Source organism: Rhinolophus sinicus, chromosome 15 (genome assembly GCF_057876585.1).
Source record: "Rhinolophus sinicus isolate RSI-liver-muscle chromosome 15, RSI-T2T, whole genome shotgun sequence".
Taxonomy (NCBI): Eukaryota; Metazoa; Chordata; class Mammalia; order Chiroptera; family Rhinolophidae; genus Rhinolophus; species Rhinolophus sinicus.
This window is the reverse complement of record NC_142515.1, coordinates 14495563-14515748: the sequence shown is the minus strand read 5'-3', so window position 1 is coordinate 14515748 and position 20186 is coordinate 14495563. Positions and strand designations below refer to the sequence as shown.

The 20186-nt window shown below is 44.0% G+C and overlaps 1 protein-coding gene across 35 annotated transcripts in view; it reads left to right on the top strand.

Moving 5' to 3' along the window:
* TCF7L2 (transcription factor 7 like 2) overlaps positions 1-19935 on the top strand; it is a 192420-nt gene extending 172485 nt beyond the window's left edge. For 8 of the 35 annotated variants that reach the window (XM_074339029.2, XM_074339027.2, XM_074339025.2 and 5 more), the window contains 7 exons: positions 4021-4161; positions 4769-4928; positions 5399-5506; positions 10237-10285; positions 10872-10922; positions 12159-12231; positions 17813-19935. In XM_074339029.2, the coding sequence (XP_074195130.1) occupies positions 4021-4161; positions 4769-4928; positions 5399-5506; positions 10237-10285; positions 10872-10922; positions 12159-12231; positions 17813-18236 (1006 nt within the window). In that variant the 3' untranslated portion in view covers positions 18237-19935. Of the gene's footprint in view, positions 1-4020; positions 4162-4768; positions 4929-5398; positions 5507-10236; positions 10290-10871; positions 10923-12158; positions 12232-12856; positions 12931-17812 lie in introns of those variants that run through there. The other 27 variants (XM_074339031.2, XM_074339030.2, XM_074339043.2 and 24 more) reach the window with 12 other exon arrangements.
* The last annotated feature ends 251 nt before the right edge of the window (positions 19936-20186 follow it).

Sequence of the window (20186 nt, the reverse complement as noted above, 5' to 3'; positions counted from 1 at the left end):
TGTTGATGATGGCATATGATTCAGTTAGCATGCATTACATGGCAAGGATGCTGCCCCCCCCCCCCAGCCTCTTGCCTCAATCTCTGTGGCCAACATGGGTACCGAAGACCAGAGGAAGGGTTGGAATGACAGGCCAACTTACAAAGCAGTGATTTCGGTGGGGGGAAGAGTAAGAACCACATTCATTAAGGAAAACAAACTGTAACATATCTAACACCTGTAATTATGTCATATATAGCCTGCAGTTATCAAGATCCATTTCCCACATGTGATAAAGCATGTCAGTTTCCACATCCACACCAGCATTGGTTAGAGAGGAGAATGCTTGTGTGTTCTCTTCTCCAGTGAGAAGAGGAAGGACGTATTCATTAAATAATATCATCACAGCCTCGCAAAGCATGGGACCGAATGGGGAGTCTCTCAGGAGGAGAGCAGCTTCTGAGCAGCTTCTAACCCACAGCTCACTCTCCCTCCATCCCAGCATTTATATAATGTGCACCTGATTGCTTTTCATGTTTGTTTATTTGGTGCATTCCAGAGGTTAAAAGTGGTGAAGTAATTGTAGGATAGGGATTGAGGTTAAGCTTATTGATTGAATTATCATTAGAAGGTTAGTGGGTGATTTATAGGTGGGCAGAGGGGGGGATGGGAAGAAAGGTTGGGGACTCCAGGTGCAGGGGGAGGCGGTGATTCCCCAGGTAGGCCTTATGAAAGGTAGCTAGTTACAAAGCGTACACAGCAAATTAAATACATTATTGTGGTAATGGGGCGACAGAAGTATAGGTCTATTATACTTATGGCAGTTATAGGAAATGTAGGCAGCTTGCCCTGTTCCAGAACACCCTTTGATATTCATTCTATTCAGCAGCAGGGCCAGGACTTCTCAGAATTAAGTGATGGGTCATTATACTTTAAACACCATGGAGAAGCCTAGATTGGCAATTAAACAGCTCTTGCTGACACTCACTTGTGCCACCCTGTGACCCCCTTTAGATTGAGATGTTGGAGCTCCGGGCCCTCAGCCTGCTAAATTGGTGCAAGGCTCTTCTCCTGACGAGAGCGGGCTCTGAAATCTGCCGGCTTCAAAGGGAGAGAGATCATGTATAAACCATAATGTGGGTGCACCGTGGCTCACAAAAAATAAGGCAGGGAGAGATGAAATGTTACAAGTGCAACGGGGAAAATGAGAGAATAATGACAAACCTAATGCAACTCAAAGCCGGATTGTTGCACAGGAAAATGCATCCTACTGCTTGTGCATAAAATCAAGGCCGGCAGATGACATCCAGTTAACAGAAACGTGTCAACAGTGAAGTAAAGTGAGAGTGAGTAAGTGAGAAGCCCCTGAGACAGCCAGAAACAAAAATTAGTTGTCCTTAACAAGTTAAGGTTCATCATTATATTCTGGCTTGGAGCCATAATAGCAGACGGGGGTATATAATGAGCTGCTTGGAATTTTTAGGGTGTTTATTGCATTTCATGAAACAGTTGTCTGCGGAAAGGAATTTCTTAAGGAAGTTATGCATATAGCACCCCCCCACCCCACTCCCCCCACCCCACACACACAGTCTTTTTTTCTGCAATACGTTTTTCCGATATACAAGTATATGAACTTGGAGGTTCATTCTTCATGAATGACTGCACTGGAAATTTTTCCCCACCCCACAAAGTGTACTCAAACTGGGTTGTCTCTCTGTAGTATTTGGTCTTGGTCTCTCTCTCTCTCTCTCTCTCTCTCTCTCTCTCTCTCTCTCTCTCTCTCGCACGCACGCACACACACTCACTCACACACATGGACAGGGTTTGTTCACATCTCCCCTTCACCCCCCCCATATGTCTGTACACATATTCTCATTCAGCAGGAATGGAACGTATGTATTTGAGGAATGCCAAGCCTTTAAAATTCACAGTAAAAGCTGCCACTCCACCCACCCCTTCACCCAAGGGCTTCCAAGAACACATATTCTTAACTTAGGTTTCCTCAGAGGTCTTTGAGCAGTTGGAAGGAACAGGGTGTAACTTGGGAGCCCAAGTGCCTCCCAGGGGTTTGCTTTCCATTTTTTCAGGGGGCAGGGGATGGAGGTTGTTTGGTTTCTTTCTCTTATTCTCATATTCATTCATATACTCTTTCTCTCCCCCCCTCCCTCATAGGGTGTTTCTCTTCCTTTTTTAAAAAACCCTAAAAGGGCTCACCTGATTTTTATTTGAAAATTATGTAATTGTTACCAAACTTTGATAGTTTTACATTTGTAAAGGCAGAGGCAGGAGAGGGCCACATCAGGGTGGAATTTCTGAGTCAAGTGTCCACTGTGACTCCAGGTCCCCATCAAAAATCTGCCGTCCTCATTGGTATTTTCTCTGTTGATCGATACAGAGTCAACTACTATTTTAATGTTTCATCATTTTTCAACTTAAAATTTGTTACATTATTTTGGTTGAATGGAAACTTTTCATCTCCAATCAACCTATAGGAAAAACCTTGTAAATAAATACAGGATCCTTTTGTAACAACTGTTGTGATAAATCCTCATTAGCACCTCCCCACCAGAAGTGGCTTCCTAAAGAGTAGGTTGTCATTTCCTGGGTGGTACATGGAACTGTTTTGTTTTTTATTTATTAAAAAAGCAGCAGTTGGCTTCATCTGGGTTCCTCTTCCCCTGGACAGCACTCCCATCTGCTTACTTCCATAACCTTGTCAGGTTGGAGCCTGAAGGCTGCCATTTTGGTTTATGCCCCTTGCTCTATTTTTCTCTACAGTAGTATACAGCAGGTTCCCAAATAACATCTTTTCTTTGAACACCATGGTGTTATATAACATTGAGATGCCATAGGAACCACACTCTTGTTTATGTCAATTAGCCTTTGGTAAAATTGGTTTCGATAATGTCATTTCACTTAAAGTCGCAGAAACTATCAATGATTGACTGTATGTTCCTTTAAGGGGGTGCTTCTTCTAACCTAGTACAAATCGTGGTGACTCCAAGCATATCAGAAAATGTGAAAGCCTTTTGTCTGTCTGATCTAGCCAGTTGTCGGTTTGCAGATGGGCCCAGAATGTTTAGAAATTTACTCTAAGTCCTGGCTAATTTGCATGGTTGGGAAATGCCAATTCAGAACCTAAACAGTGTTTTAAAGCACTTACCAGAAAAGAGACAGTATTAGAGGAGGCAGCACAAACTTCACTCATCTTTCTTTACACTTCTGTACTCATTTAGAAGGCCTTTTAATGTATAGGCAGTATATTAAGTAAAAGTAATTTAGGAATCCTAGATATTTTAGAGCAGGAAAGGGCATACAGATCAGAATTCAGAGCTTCGAGCATGTGTGTAAAATAGTGCTTTTTTTTTGCATCTTTCCATAAAAGAATACAAACTTATTTAAAATGCTCGTGGCTTATGTTGAGAACCAAATAGGAAATATTTGGATTTTCCCCATCTTTCTGCTTCACGCGCTTCCATTCCTGTCAAAACGATAGGGCGTAACAGCAAAAGGAAAAGAAAATTTTTATTGCACCCCATCAGTAGAATGAGGCCTAATGAGGCATATGCAGCATTGTCAAAAATGTGTGTATCCTTCAGCCGCATTAATATTTTATTTAGCTGTCAATATACAACAAAAGATTTCACCTTTCATTGTAGAGCTGATTAGGACTTAGGAAATTATCTTCTTAGATGCCACTAATAATGCTTCAAAAAAACAAGTGGACGTGTGATTTCCAGCAGGTAGTCCAAGCCTACTTTTCCGCCCAAGTACATGAGTTAAATTTGTCTTTTGCTAAAGATGTTAAAAATCGTAATGTCTCATGTCAGTAACAATAATGAAGGGGAAGATTGGCTTTAATGACATTATGAGAATCATTATGTTTAATTTATCGCTAATTAATGCTGACAGGTTTCATATGCCTTGGGTTGCTTTCATGTGAGTGTTACGTGCTGTTTTTTCTTTTTTCTTTTTTTTTTTTTTTTTTGTATGTACACATCCCTCCCCATTCATTCATTTTGATTCTGACGATTTACACAGCTTTCTGTCTTCTAGGTTCCCTCCCCATATGGTCCCACCACATCATACTCTACATACGACCGGCATCCCCCACCCGGCCATAGTCACACCAACAGTCAAACAGGAATCCTCTCAGAGTGACGTCGGCTCACTCCACAGCTCGTGAGTGTTGCTCTTTTGATTGCTTTCTCCTTTGCATCATCTTGAGCCTGTTGTTGCTGGTGCAGAGGCTGCTAGGTGGTGGCTCTGCCCAAGGCTGGCCGCACAGCCTGTGACGCCGGCAAACACCGGGTGTTTGTGGGCTCTGGGCTCTTACAAAGAGTTACATGCACATTGCAGGGTTTCATGGATGGCGGCCACTGTGGGGTAGAAGAGAACTCTCTTTTCGTATACTTGGATGGATTGGGATTTGCAACCATGTCCCTGTCCCTAACCCTGTCATTGAATGTTTGGAGCTCTGTCCTATAAGCATGAGATGCCGCCTGAGGTGGACAGCGCCACAGTGTGTTTTTCCCTCTGGCCTGGGAAAATTGTGTATTTGTGAAACTGGAGGAAGTGATGACAACATCTGCTCTCATCCCCCAGCTCCTCCCCAGGCTGTTTTTGTTCCATTTTCCAGGGTGGAAAAGACCAAAAGTGGAAGTGTGCTTTTCATTCAAAACTGCTGGGTGTGGGTGGTGAGCAGCCACGGAGAGGTTCTCTGCTGTGGAGGAAGCTGGATCTCGCAATTGTTTATTGGGTTGTGTCTGTCTATTTTGTCTACATCCAGAAAGCATCAGGACTCCAAAAAGGAAGAAGAAAAGAAGAAGCCCCACATAAAGAAACCTCTTAATGCATTCATGTTGTATATGAAGGAAATGAGAGCAAAGGTCGTCGCTGAGTGCACGTTGAAAGAAAGCGCGGCCATCAACCAAATCCTGGGGCGAAGGGTAGGTGACTCCCTCTCTGGGAGAAGAGGGGGAGAATGGATTAGGACACAGTGAGTGGGGTGACAAAATGTCCCCATCCCCATTTGTTTGGAGAGTCCTTTCCCTTCAGCTATCTGTGACTCCTTCAGCGGCCTTCGTGGAGTCAAGACCAGTAGCTGCATTGGAATGACAGCCACAGCCATAATCTAATGTGCCCATCCCCAGAGAGGGAGTCCATGATAGAATAACATAGATGACAACTCAAGTTTTCTCTGAGCTCTCACTCTCGTTAGTGCCTGGACCATGCAGACTGTCAATATCTGCACGTTACACCATTTCTGATGGGCTCGTCCGAAAAAGAAGTCTTATTCATGCCCCGGCCGCAGTGTGGTTTGTGATGTTTTTGCGTCTCTCTCTCTCTCTCTCTCTCTCTCTCTCTCTCTCTCTCTCTCTCCCCCCCACCCCCCTCTCTCCCCCTTTGTCCTCTCCAGTGGCACGCACTCTCTAGAGAAGAACAAGCAAAATACTACGAACTGGCCCGGAAGGAGCGACAGCTTCACATGCAGCTGTACCCTGGCTGGTCCGCACGGGATAACTACGTAGGTGGATCATTTTTATCAGGATTTGAGTCTGTCGACACGTGTTGGCTGTCCATATGGACAAAGGGAATGCTAACTGCCACCTTTAATTGGGGCTCCGAACCCTTCACTCTGCCCACTCCTGGAACCATTAGCATCTTGTCCGAGCGCCGGGCTGGAGGAATGGAAGGTCTTGTCTTGGCCACCAGTATGGCTCCATCAGCATAGTTTTTTAGGGAGTAGGCTGCTTTCCAGTGTTCCAGCTCAGCGCCCATGAGGTTGACTTGGGACTGTGCATACCTTCTTGCCCATGTCTTTGAAGACACAGGGCTCTAGGATATGCCCAATGGGGCTTACGTGCTTTTCAGCGATGGTCCGTGGGGTGGTCTTACAGGGAAGTGGGTAGGGGTGGAGGGAGAGAGTTTAATTCCTCACAGGTCTTGCAGTAGGGCCTTTCATCCTTAAGAGGGAAAAATGAAACTGCCTCATGCTGTGGTGCCATGGAAGTTGGAAGCCTAGTTCATCCTGAGGGGCATGATGGGAATATCCCTGAAAGCAGCCACTACAAGTCATCCTTTGGCAGGGACCCAGCAAGGGTAGTGTGAAGGGGTATGTGTTGTGTGCTGTGCATGTTCCTGGGCTCTGTTGGCTGCAGGATTTACCTGATTTCCTCCTGGGTTTTAGAAAACACTGTAGTATTGTTTTACTAATGCAGTGGTTGTGACACCCATGATTCTTCTCCCATAAACTGGCTCTCCTCTGGAGACCTCTGTCACATCTCACCATTCTTTCTTATTCTCTATTTTGCCCAATAGCTCAAGTTCTGTGATTTCCGTCCTCTCTAGATGGATGAAATGTCCCTTATTAGGTAGCATTTGGTTTTCTGAAGTGATTTTACCATCTGCTTTTGCGGGTAAAACAAAACTTGTCTTAATGCCAGCAACAGGCTCCTCCCTCTGTTTCTCATCAGTGTCACGGAGCCGTGGATGATCTTTTCACTAGTCTGCTCCCTGACCTAATTGTCCCATGGACATCATCTCTGTGTAGGGAGTTCAGATCCATGCCCTTGTTGCTGATGTGAAACTTCCTCTGCGCACAGCGTTGTGGGGATTCAGAGTTCATTCAGATACTGACTCTCAGAACTTAGCAGCCATCAGGAAGCCACAACCAGCTGCCATAACACGGGGGTCCTGAACGAACGCTGGCTTCTGCTTGCTCTGACTCGCAGTTTCAGCTTTCCTCCCTTCTCATGCCTTTAAACACATGCTTGCTAGTCTACTCTTTGCCGTGTGGATGAGGGAGAACAGAGAACCGAGGCCGTTGGGCTTAACTCCCATCTTTATCTCCCTCTAGGTCCCACCACCCTTAGCTGGAAACACTACATTGTAGTCCTCTTGGGAGTTGAAATGGGAATTAGTGCTAGTACCTTTCAGTGGCATGGTGGCTGTTCTTAGAGCCCTTGTCATTCATTGATGGTCATGCACAGGTTTTAACTGCTTGGGACCTTTCCATTTGTCCTCAGCATGTGTGCAGTGGGGAGGCCTTTCTTCTGGAGCTAAAAGGAAGAGGATGAGAAAGTTAATGCTCACCCCCACCTGACCTCGAGGTGCAGCTTTCCAGCAGTAGGCCGGCCTCTGTACGTTACAGCTGTCTCATTTCAGGACAGCTGCTCTCCTGGTTTGGGGTCAGAAGTTCTTAGAGTTCATCTTTAGTTTCTATGTGCTACAGACCCAATTCTTTGAGTAATCTAGAATAGTACCACAGAGGAATGTAGCTACTCTATGGATATCATATCCCCAATAGGCATTTTGGGTCATAGTACGACCTGCAGGTACTGCGGTGCAGGGTGTGCACTGCACAAGTGAACGTGTGCCATTTACATTATGGTCTATGGGCATAGTTAACCCCAGAGTTGTACAGGGTGAAATTTCCACAAAGGTACAAGGCCAACTTTGTGATAGCTTCCAGAGAATGCTGCGATTATTTACTTGGAGTAGGTTAGACAAGGTGTTTCCCAAGGCTTTTTGTAAAGTGCTTTCTAGGTTTTAGAAGGTCCCTGAGGCACTTGGACTGACTTTAGCTGTTTTACATTTGGAAGGGTTTGGTATAATAGGGGAACCCCTGGTAAGACTTGAAGATAGTTTAGAGGTGATTTGGATTTGGGGCTACAGGAGCTTTATCCCTTGTAAGGGTGCTATCAGAGTCTTACAAGGATGGGTTGGTGCTCATGGGTGTGAACTCCCTCCCACTTTCCTCCCTCCCTCCCTCCCTCCCTCCCTCCCTCCCTCCCTCCCTCTTTCCCTCCTTCTCTTCTGTGCCCCAGGAAAGTCAGTGGAGCAAGAATCAAGAGTTAAAGCTTTTATGTATTTAATTGTGATGGAAGCTTATTAGCATTTTTTTTTTTTTTTTTTTTTTTTTTTTAACTCGTCATAGAGAAATTCCTCTATAAATTACTTTGGTCATTGGTCTAAAAGGGTCTTCTGGAAAAGGTTTTCCAAGCTAACCTCAGGCCTCTTTTACTTTCCTACTTTTCCAGCCAAGTGGTGACAGAAGCCTTTAACAGTCATAGTTGGGTTGTTGGACTTGGAACATTCTGGAGCACAAGAGAAAGCATTTAGGTCCCATAGCGACATCTGACCCCTGGCATTGTATTAGAACATGATTTCCTTTCTCGCTCTTCTACTTTAGCTAAAGGAGATACATTCTAGGTCACTTGCTTGTCTTGATTTTTTTCCCTCTGACCATAATATTTTAGGCCTTTTCTTTCTTTTGTTAAATTTAAAGGGATAACAGGGTGTCCGCTTCCTTTGAGACGTATCTCCCTCTTCGCTAAATAGCGTTAAGTTTCTTCATGTCCTCTTTCGATTAAAACACAGCCCCTGTCCTTTAGAAACCTTTAGCCTAAATGATCATTTCCTCATTCGTGAGCATCTCGGTTGTCTATCCTGAATGGACAGCTTCCCATGGGTAGTGGAATTTTCAGCTGCCTGTTAGACTGTATTGCAAGAGATTGAAGATGGGTGAACGCTGTAGTAGCGATGACTGAGAAACTTTTGGGTATGTAGATGCTGACATCGCTGTGTCCAGCTGAGTTTTACTTCAGGCTCCTCAATAAACTGAAACTAGACCCTCCTGCCTGTTTCAAGATGGCCAGGTGGCACTTTGCTCCTTATGTGAGAGGTTCATGAGACAGCACATAAACCGCTTCCTTCCTCCCTTCTTCTTTTCCTCCCTCCCTCCCTTCCATTGTATATCAAGGAACCTCAAATGTTTCAAATGGAAACACTGAACTGAAGGCCAAGACAAATGCCCCGAGTGGTACAGGCCCCAAGATCTGATCAAAAAGAGGGACTTTCTCTAAAACAGTTGACTCAGCCCTTGGATGGAGTTCAGATTCTATGGCATCTCCACCCTGAGTTTCTCCTCAAAAAGCTTTATGGTTTCTCAAGTTTCCTACCTATCACTGTTCTTTTCTCTTCTGCAGTTGATGTCATTGTACCATGAGAACCTGTAGGCAAAAGTAATGTTTAGATATTCTGAAGCAAATTGACGTGTAAGAGCGTGCCTTTGTTTGTGACATTTCATATATACCAGGCAGTTAACTATGGCTCGGACAGGCAGTAATGAGGTGAGGGAGAACTAGTTTCAGGTCTGGGACGAGGCCGCCACCTATCCAGAATGCCCTCCTCGTCCCGTTCTACATCCCCAGCCACAGGTGAGTGTCAGGATGTCAAGGAGGGTCAGCTTGGAGAATGTGAATGGCGCCTTGCAGTTCATCAGCCCCAATTCATTAAAACCTTCCTCAGAGGGCAATGCATTCAATACAGGCAGCACCGCTTGGTGAATAAGGACAGTGGCACCAAGGCCACATAAGTTCTCATCCTGGCCCCCCCATTTGATAGTTTTGTGATCTCAGGAAGGTCACGTAACCCCTCTGTGCTTCAGTTTCCTTACCTGTAAAATTGGAATGGTACCAGTACCTGTTGTATAGGATTGTGTGAGGATAAATGAGCCTACATGCCTCGCACACTTAGAATCATGGCTGGCATATCGTATATGCTCAGTAAATGTTAGCTGTTATTATCAGGAGTATTATGATAATTATGTAAGAGAGGAATGCAGAGAACGGCCCCTCTTTTATGGATGTCCACTCAGCAGTTTTAAAAAGAGCTTAGATGATACCCAGTTCTATTTCACCATGTTTTTTATTCCCCCTTCTGTCTTTTAAAACCAAGGCCCATGCTGCAGCTCTAAGAAAAGCCCCTAGTTAAGCTTAAATTTTTGATTCAGAATGAAGACCTTTTGGCCTTAATAAGAGATTCACATGGGGCAGGGAGGCTCTAAGTCCAAACAGTCATCTCAGCTTTCACTTGTCCTGCGGCAGCGGGCGCTTGGGCCACTTCCACCTCTGTCCCTGCACAGCTCCCGCGTCTCCCTCATCCGGTTCCCTCTTGTGGAGTTAGATGCCCTGGATCAGGTTTGAGGATGGATATAGGTGTCTCAGAAAGAGATCTTTCCTTTACTGATCATTGATTCCTTCTTTTCTCCTCCTGGGTGGGTGTTCCTCCAGCTGGAACACAGTTCATTTGTGCATTGGAGTAAAGGGGGTTGGAGGTTGGAAAACACGCAAGGAGCCGTGGATGGAGAGAGCAGTATGCTCCCCTCCTCCCGCCTCCTTCCCAGGTGAGCCTAGACAGCCTCCGCCCATTTGTTTCTTGAAACAATTCCCTGTGTTTTATCTGTTCATCCAGGGGAAGAAAAAGAAGAGGAAAAGGGACAAGCAGCCCGGAGAGACCAATGGTAAGTTAGAATAATGAGGATGCAGGAAGGAGCGGTACTCTTGAGGACCACTCTTTTTATGTAGGCTTCTCTCTGGGGGAGGCAGGAGAAACTCAAGGCCAGGACATTGTGGGGGAACCCATAGTAGCCAGCCTTTTTGTTTATGCATTTTAATTAATTGCTTTATGACTGCCCTTTTAAAGCTAGTAACATTCATTGTTGCATGAAAAGCACATTGTAATTCTAGTGGAATGTGTTTTGAAATAACTGTAGAGCCTGTAACTGGAGAGCGGTAGGCATGCCTATGCGGGGATTTATCCAGTCTGCTTATTCTGTATGTGTCTGAGTAGTGCTGAGGAGGGGGCTAGGGGCGTAGGAGGGGTGTGTGTGAGTGTTTGATATTAACTGGGCTGTTCCTGAATGTTCTGATGCATGCCTTTACAGTGGTAAATTGCACCCAACTTAAATTAAGGAGGTTTGTCATTCTTTAGAGGAAATTAGAAATACTGCATAGGCAATCTCAGAGGTCCCTTGGAGAAGGCCAGGCTTTTACAAACAACAACAAAAACATTTTGAAGGCTTTGTATAATTTGTTCTTTTTTTTCAGAACACAGCGAATGTTTCCTAAATCCTTGCCTTTCACTTCCTCCGATTACAGGTGCTAATGTCATTTTGAGTCGTTAAAATAGTTGCTAAACTGTTTTTTAATTTTTCTTGCCATTATAGTTTGATTAACATTAAACACGTATGACATTTGAACATTCTTTAAAATGACCATCTACACGGTTTTGTATGTTTCAGTAGATTTTTTTTCAGTTGCTTTTGTTTCTTGTTTTTGTTTTTTTTAATTTAATTTAACCTTTGCTTTGTTTATTTATTTATTTTTCCCATAACAGTTGTTTAAGCAGTGACGACAGTGACTTAGAGTTGAACTAACTGTGCAAATTGAATATGCAGTATTTCTTTAAAAGAGACTGGTAAAAAAAAAAAAAATGGAAGGAATTCAGTAATAAACCTCCTTAATCTAATGGCATTTTTTTCATTGCTCCCACTAAGTTTTCTCACGCAAGCATGCATCCACAGTATGATTATTTTTTTCCTTTGCTTTTTTTATTTTAGTTTTTTTTCTTCCTTTTGCTTTTCTGCTCATGATTTGCATATCCACTAGCATTTTACTGACTGTACCTGCTTAAATGCTGCTATGAGCTTCTAACTAACTCTTAACAGCTCATTCACACAACCTGTTGACCTTTATCTGTTCCTCTCTTAATATTAATGAAAATAGATTTAAAAAGAAAGATGAGCATTCCAAAAGCTGCAATATCCCAGTACCACAACCCTTTTCTTTCTTTATTTCTTTCTGTTTTGTTTCATTTTGTTCTGTTTTTATTTGTAGTTTTTTTTCTTTTTTAAACTATTGTACTCTGAGAAGAAAAAAGCATGTTACAAACTTAATTCCCTCCTTTGCTTTATTTTCTTCTTTAAGAAAAACAAATTGAGAGAAAAAAAAAAGGAAAGCAGAACCAAAAGAGGAAAAGTATTGTTTAAAAGCTAGTTCTTCAGTATCTAACTTCCCTTTATCAGCTCAAACCGAATCTGAAAGACAGTCCTTAATGAAGGGATACTGCAGCTTTATTTGCAACAGCTAATTTCACAAGTTGAATAAGAATGTGATTTTTACCTTTTTTTTTTAAATTAAAGTTAAAAATCAAAAGTCAATATTTTGTAATTAGTAACCAGGTCATTGATTTATTCCCTTTTTTATTTTTATTTTTTTCTTATTTGTATCTTTCTCTTTTCCCCCCTCCTTCTTTTCCTCCCTCCCCCCCTCTCTCTTTTTCTCTCTCTCTCTCCCACGTCCTCCTCTGCTCGCTTCTCTCTTGAACTCATTCAGACCTGAGCGCTCCTAAGAAATGCCGAGCGCGCTTTGGCCTTGATCAACAGAATAACTGGTGCGGCCCTTGCAGGTGTGTATAGATTTCCCAGATTCGCTGTGCTGGTTTGCAGCTGGTCTATTCGGTCCTTTTCCCCTTCTCTGGCCTGTCGCTTTGTAGCTCTGTGTGTGGATCTTAGGAAACACGAGGGCGCGGGACACTGCTCTGTGAGGGATGTGCTTGTTTCCCCCGCTGCTGCTGCCAAAATGCCACTGTAAAACAGCATCATTTGTGCCTCCTCGGGTCAGCGACAGCAAATCCCAGCGCACCCCTCCCAGGGATGTTGCCTGCCAGCCCCCTTCCTCATGACAGCCCAGGATGGGGCTCAGTGACATCCCATCGTAACCCTGGCCTAGGTAGCCGCAAACAACGTCGTCACCTTTTCCCCTCCTCTTCTCTCTCTATTTTTATTTATTTTTCCTTGTTGTTTTTTGGTTTCTGGTTGTTGTTTTTTTGTGTGTGTGTGTTTTATCGTTTTATTTTATTTTTTTCTTTTGACTCATAGAAGTCCTTTCCTTTCATGCCCTTGGTGAGGGAAGACAATCAAATAGAACCGAGGTGATCTAGAAGACAAGGCAGCTGTAGCTGAGATTTCACATCCAACTGAGCACGACCCACCATTGTGTTGTGTTTTTTTGTGTTTACCTTATGCTAACAGATGCAAATACTCCAAAGAAGTGTCGGGCACTGTTCGGGCTTGACCGACAGACTTTATGGTGCAAACCGTGCAGGTATATTACCACTGTGAGGCCTTCGGGAAAATCAAAGCATTCTGTCCTTCTGGTACTTTAGTGTGGCAATATATTTGGACCTCGTTCCGATCTATTCCCGCACTGGCATCAATGACTAATGATCCTCATTCTTCAAAATTCCCTTGCTAATTTTATGCTGGGTCCTCTCCCCACTTTCTCTTACTCTCTTTTCCCCCCTTGCTCTTACAAATAACATAACCCTGGAGGTAGGGCTTAGACCACCACCCTAACCGACCAGAACGGGCACTTACCCTTTTGCTTTGAAAGCCAGCGTCCTGGAACTGGCCCGGCCCAATGAATACTTCCGTGGCCTGTATGTTGTACAGAGAGAACACCATTTCCAAAGGTTTGAATGAGCTAAAATTGGCAGCAATAGCCTTCCCGTGCACGCGGGAGTCAAGACACTTGGAGAAGTGCTCTGGGGCAGGCCTTTTTTGGTTTTGTTTTGTTTTGTTTTGTTTTTGTTTCATGTTTAAAAACCACATCACTGTACAGAGGAGCTTGGTTAGCTGACATTGTTTTACAGTGCTGAAAAGAAGTGTGGCATTGAATGGCATGCACCAGCTAAAGGGCTGCAAGCAGTGAGTCAGGTAGTCGCACACAGCACCGTGTGTTAGCCTGCAGAGTGAACAAGATACACATCTATATATGTAGACAGAGAGCATTGGTTCCCGAATGTGTCAGAAGAGCCCAAATGAAACACCCGGGTTCCACCTGCAGGCTTCCATCCAACCTATAATTTCAGGGAAGGTGTAGCTACTTCCTTCTTGGTGGAGGGATGCCAACTAGTTCCTGTCTCATTTCCTTTCCTTTAATGACCACCTTTGGTTAAATTTGTTGTTTCTTTGTTCTGATACAAGCAGTCTTTGAATTTGGAATATTATGATGGTAGGTATCTCAACACCCAAACACGCTTTTCTGTTTGTAGTGCCTCCCTTGTCACGTGTCCCTCTCCTCCATGCCTTTGCCATGTGTTCCGTGTTTAGACGTTAGATCAGATGTCCATCCCATTACGTGCATGCCCACGACTCTACCGTGTCTCTTCCCCCTCCTGATGCCTTACAAGAAATTGGTGAAGGGCCCCGCGTTGACCACACCTGTAGGGGACAGAGGGCCTGCGAGTCTTGATTGAGAGGGCGCTCCCCAGACGACCCTCTGTCCATTGAGTGAGGATGGGGGCCTTGGGTGAACACCCAACAGGAGAGGGCTTCTCAATCATTCTTCAAGATGACAGTGTTCACGGAGTTGACAAATGTCCTTTCTACCCAGTCCCGGGGTCCTCTCTGTGCAACAGTAAAGAGTTTCATGATGGAGTTGACAAAAGATGTTAGGTAATTAGGGCGAGCCCGGAAGACGGGAACTCTGCTTACCCTGTCTAGCTAGGCAGTGAATTAGTGTCTGAATTTTCTTTGTGCTGAGTAGGAAGGTAACTAGCTGGGGACTCCTGTTCCGAGACGCCCTGCCATGGCCAAGCATGAGCTAATTGCAGGGTCCACTCTAAGGGTTTCTCACGATCTGTAGACATGTGTGGCTGACACCATTGTATGCACCTTGCAATATAGTTTGTTGCCTGGTTTGTGTTATTTTATTCATGGGAGGTGAGTGGTGGTTTATGAATCCCTGTTTTGTTTTGGAAGCAGTTACTGCGAGTTAGACGTGGCTTTTTTTTTTTTCTTCTCCCCTCTCCCTTTGGTGAAAGTTCTCATTACTAACATTGACACTGGATGGACATTTCCTTCTCAGACACAGCCTGCACTTTGCTTAAAGCCAGGGCATGCTAGCTTCCTCAGAGATACGAATTTTCATGACATTTTTAACAAAAACAAAAACAACCAAACCTTTGTAGCTGCTTCATAAACATGATTTCATAAAGTGCAGCTTTGAGGGGCCGGCTGGCAGTGTGGCAGTGTTGCCATCCGTGGATGCTGAGAGGGTCCCTCATCATTCCTCAGTGTTCTTTCTTGGCACCATTAGAACCTTCCTGGTGGCCATTTTCCTTCAGTTGGGGGATGTTTTTTTCATACCCTAAAAGCTTTCAGCAGATACATTTCTGCACTTTTAAGAGTGTAACTCCAAAGCCAGATTAGGAAGAACGCTCAGTTTCCTTTCAGAATAAACCCATATGAAGCTAAAAATGGCTTTGTAAGAGGCCACTCCTTGATTAGAGATGGAGCCTAGGTGGGGAGGGTTAGAGGAGGGGGGTTTGTCCCTTTCCCCTCAACTTTTCCTCTTTACTTTGCCAGAATCTGGCTTGATGCTAAATCAACAGGACTAAATGTGCTTTAAAAAAAGAAAAGTTGCAAAACGAGGTATTTTCTGGCCGGTCAGAAATGTGTGTGTGTTCCAACTGCCTTTTGCTCAACCACCTGTTAGAAAGAGTGTCGCTTTCTCATTCATAGTCTTCATGTCCCGTGTTCATAATGCCTCCACTCTCTCATCCCCATGACGTGGAAATTTCCGTGTCACAAGGAGGGCGGGAGGGGTGAGCGGAGCACCAGAAATGCTCCTAGCCAATCAGGGCTCCTCACTCACTACACAGGGTTTCTAATTTTATTTGACATTTGAGGACATTTTTAACAAGATTCTGTTTTGAGCCCACCAAGTTGCTTTTCCCATCTTTTCACTCTGCCCTAATATAGCATGGAATGTTGCTTGATGTCATTCCCTTGTTTCCTGTGGTTTTTTTTCCCCCCTCTTTCTCTCTCTCTCTCTCTCTCTCTCTCTCTCTCTCTCTCTCTCTCTCTCTCTCTCTCTCTCCCTTTCTTCTCTCTCTACTTCTCCCTATTGCTTTCCCAGTTTTGCTTATGCCCCCCCCAACCCCCACCCACTCCCTTCTCCCATTTTTAAAATGCATGGACATCTTAGTTTTTGGAGCATGTTTTGATCTGCAGGCTAAGGTGGTTTAAAACTCTGAGAGACTTAATTATTTCTCTTGGGTTTCTGGGATGGGAGCAGAACCCACAGTAAAATAATCTATCCCAGAGGAGAAAAAGGAACCGTGTCAATTTGAAGGTGAGGGGGGCTGCCCTCACTCCCCTAGAGTTCCTTCCAACCCAGAGAGGGGACAGATAGACCCTGAGGCCATGAGGCCACCATCCCAGCCAGCTGGGAGGCAGGGAAGACCAAGCATGTCCCTCCCCTCCCCCTTTCCCCTGCCCTCCCAGCTCCCACCTTCTTGCTGAGTCCACACCCCACGCACTCAGGGGCTTGATCCAATAGCTCTGGGGCATAGACCCTGGAGGAACTCATTATACCCCCTTCCTTTCAAAGGCTAGTGACATCTGACAGTGGTTACCTTCAACCAGACAGCATCTTAGTTGCTTTCTAGCGATGGAAAGCTGGCCAGCACTTGCACACTTGTTTTTAGATGGAGTGTTATCAGCCACGGTTCTGACTATATTCTCCTTAGAGCAGCACATTCCCATATCTGTATTATTTTTATAGCATGAGTGGGGTTGATCCCAGGCTCACCTTTCCTACCAAATATTATCCCATTGGATTGGGATTATAGTGTGAGAAGCTTTGAGGTCACCTGCTCAGTTTCTTGAATTGATTTCCCCAACCTTTGCTGGGGAAAGACAGGCTCTGAAATTCTCTTACATAAACAGGAAATGGAGAGGGGAGATGCTGGTTTTGGTATAGGGCAAAATTAGTCTTTGTGGTTTAAACACTAATCAGGACAACCCAAACCCAAGAAGGTCCATGCTGCAACCCCTGTCACTTCTTCTTTGTCATCACTTTCTTGTGACATGCTGCACCCTCCATGTACTGGCCTTGGCATATTGACAAGGGCAGGACGCCCCTCCATGCCATCCTCACTGTCTCTCCTTTCCAGCCTTCTCACTCTGGGGTGGGGGAGGGGAAGACCCCAAACCTTAAAAAAAAAAAAAATCAAGTCTGAATCATAATTTAATCCACAACCTGCAGGCCATACAACCAGTTATTCTTGTTCCTTTGGATCATTTTCTGTTTTTCTTATTCTTCCCTCTCCCCCACCTTTGTTATCCTCTTCTACCTGTTTTTGGTGGTTTTTTGTTTTTTTTTGTTTTTTCGTTTTTGTTTTGTTTTGTTTTGTTTTTTTAGTTTATTTTATTTTTGTTTTCCCCCTCCTCTCACCTGATTCTGACCTCTCTTGATTTGGTGTGGTTCTTAACAGACAAGCCCAAAAGCTCTCTGGGCACTAGCAGCCTGGTGGTGGTGGTGGTGATGGTGGTGGTGGTGATGGTGGTGATGGTGGTGGTGGTGGTGATGGTGGTGGTGTATTGAAACCTTTAAGCCTCTTGCTAGCACTGCCTTCAGCTCTGTGGGCTCAATAGTCAACATTTTGAGTTTCATATTTATATGAGGCGCCTGGGGAAGGAGCTCTGTCTTTCTCTTTTTTATACACACACATGCACACACACCATTGGGGGTGGGGGTGGGGGTGGGAATTGGGGGAAAGTATGATGGGAAAGTGAGGGAATGTCTAAGCCAAAGAGAAATAACAAATTTTTCAGTTCATCTCAATTTGGTTGTAACCACTTTCTGACAAATCAATGCCGCCACTTACAGGTGGCATACTTTAGTCAGCTCACTTACATTTGGGCACAGGTGGGGTCATGGGTATTTAGTAGGGGCAGGGGAAGCAGGTAGGTAGGCAGTTCTATATACTCTGAAGTATTTTGTTCGCCAGAGCAAGCTTAGGTATGAGTGTTAAGTGAGTGTGGCAGCCCAGTGTAACTTCAGTGGTCCTCTGGCCAGTGGGCGTGCCACCTCCATGGGGACATCTGTCAGGTGACTTCAGCTTGACTCGGAGCATTAGATAACTCTCTCCCTTGGCACCTTTGCCTTTTATTCACAGAAACTCTCTCCCCTGTTTCTAGGAGAAAAAAAAAGTGCGTTCGCTACATACAAGGTGAAGGCAGCTGCCTCAGTCCACCCTCTTCAGATGGAAGCTTACTAGACTCGCCTCCTCCTTCCCCCAATCTGCTAGGATCCCCTCCCCAAGACGCCAAGTCACAGACTGAGCAGACCCAGCCTCTCTCGCTGTCCCTGAAACCCGACCCCCTGGCCCACCTTTCCATGATGCCTCCGCCGCCCGCCCTCCTGCTTGCCGAGGCTGCCCATGGCAAGGCCCCTGCCCTCTGTCCCAACGGGGCCCTGGACCTGCCTCCCGCCGCTTTGCAGCCGCCCATCATGCCCTCCTCATCTATTGCACAACCGTCAACATCTTCCTTACATTCCCACAACTCTCTGGCCGGGGCCCAACCCCAGCCACTCTCCCTTGTAACCAAGTCTTTAGAATAGCTTTAGCTTCGTTAGCCCCAGATGGTTTGTGTAGTGTTTCATTTTGCTTTTCTTTATCTCCTCCTACCCCCAACCCCTTGAAAGATTTTGTTTTGTACTCTTTTAATTTTGTGCCACGTGGCTACATTAGTTAATGTTTATCAAGTTCATTGGTCAATATTTGACCCATTCTTATTTCAATTTCTCCTTTTAAATATGTAGATGAGAGAAGAACCTCATGATTCTACCAAAATTTTTATCAACAGCTGTTTAAAGTCTTTGTAGCGTTTAAAAAATATATATATATACATAACTGTTATGTAGTTCGGATAGCTTAGTTTTAAAAGACTGATTAAAAAACAAAAAGGAAAAAAAAGAAGCAATTTTGAAGCAGCCCTCCAGAAGGAGTTGGTTCTGTATTATTTGTATTAAATACGAGCTTGCGAACCAATCATTTTACATCTGGTTTTGAAACCATAAGGGCACGACGAATGCAGTGCCATTACTTTTTTTTTTCTGTGTGAAACAACTTTTATTGTGATGTTACTTGTTATTGTTTAAATGTACAGAAACAAAGGGTTAAAATGTGTTAATATACCTTGTTCCATGGTGTTGTTCTTTTGGGGGGAGGGGATGCTACTCAACAATTAATGGAATCACAACGCTGTTGGACCAGTAGTATTTATTGCTTTAGAGATTGCTCGTCGAACCTGTATGTCGTCCCTTTTAAAATATGTTTTCATTTTTCTTGAAACTGTATAAAGTTTTTTTCCCCCTTAGCATCAGCATCTTATATATAACAACTCATTTGTACAAGGTTTTTAAGTTTATATATAAAAATGTGTATATATATATTTTTTGTTTCCCTTTTTAACTTTTTTTCTGTATGAAACCCAGATACCGCCAAATGGACATGAATAGTTGCATTAAAGGATCAGTAGCATTAACAAAAGTTGCTTTAAAAGCCATTATGTAAAACAAGACTTGAAAATTAGTGAGGGAATTTTAGCGACGCTGTATAAGCAACAGTGGGAACCATCCTGTTTCCCCTTTAAACTCACAGTTGAATGTCCTGCACCCTTAGGACGTGGCCTGACTGTGCAAAACTTTATGTGCCAAAATTCTCAGTGACTTTAGCTTTCTCCCTCTTTTTGATGCTGTATTTTTGTTCATCATGTTTTGCTGTGATGTTACATAGGTAGATTTGTATGTAGTTTTAATGTCACCTATAACAAGATGTGTTTGGTAGCAGATTGTCCAGAAAGCATTTTAAATGAAGAGGTATAAACCCTTAAGGGCCAAAATTCTGTATATTAGATTACTCTTAAAGGATAAACCAGCTGCCGCTTTTATGTACACGTATGACATACAAGTAGGTAGCAAACTTTAAAAATAAAAAAAACCTAGGCATGTTGATGTTGCAAAATGCTGTATAAAGCTGAAACCTGTTCATTCAGTGCCATTGTAGTTGACATGAAGCGATTGTAAACCTGTCTCCGATTTTTCTCTGGTTTATTAAAATGCTAACTATAACATTTTTTGTGAATACTTTGAATGTTTCCTAACAGTTGTGATGTTACTGTTCCGTTTTATGCTCTTATTCCAATTTCATTTTTAATGGTTTGGAAGCCATTTTTGTAATGAATAAATGTTCACGCTGTACAGTATCTGTAGCATGCCGTGCTGGATTAATAAAAGCAACTTAGTGTGTGCACATAAAGGCTGCTCACTCGTTTCTGTGATTTGGATTTGCTCTTGGGGACACCGGATCTGCCTTCACCGAGAGAAACGCATTCCCGAGCTGGAACTTGAGACCACGTGGCTGCTGTGGGTGGTAGGCGGTGACTTCGAGACCAAAACCAGGCTTGAACTCTTTTGAGGGGTCGTTGGTTTGGGTTTTTTTCCCCCCTTTCTCTTTCATAATGCCTTTGGCATACTTCCTGTACCTGTTAGTTGGTTTCTGAAAGCAAA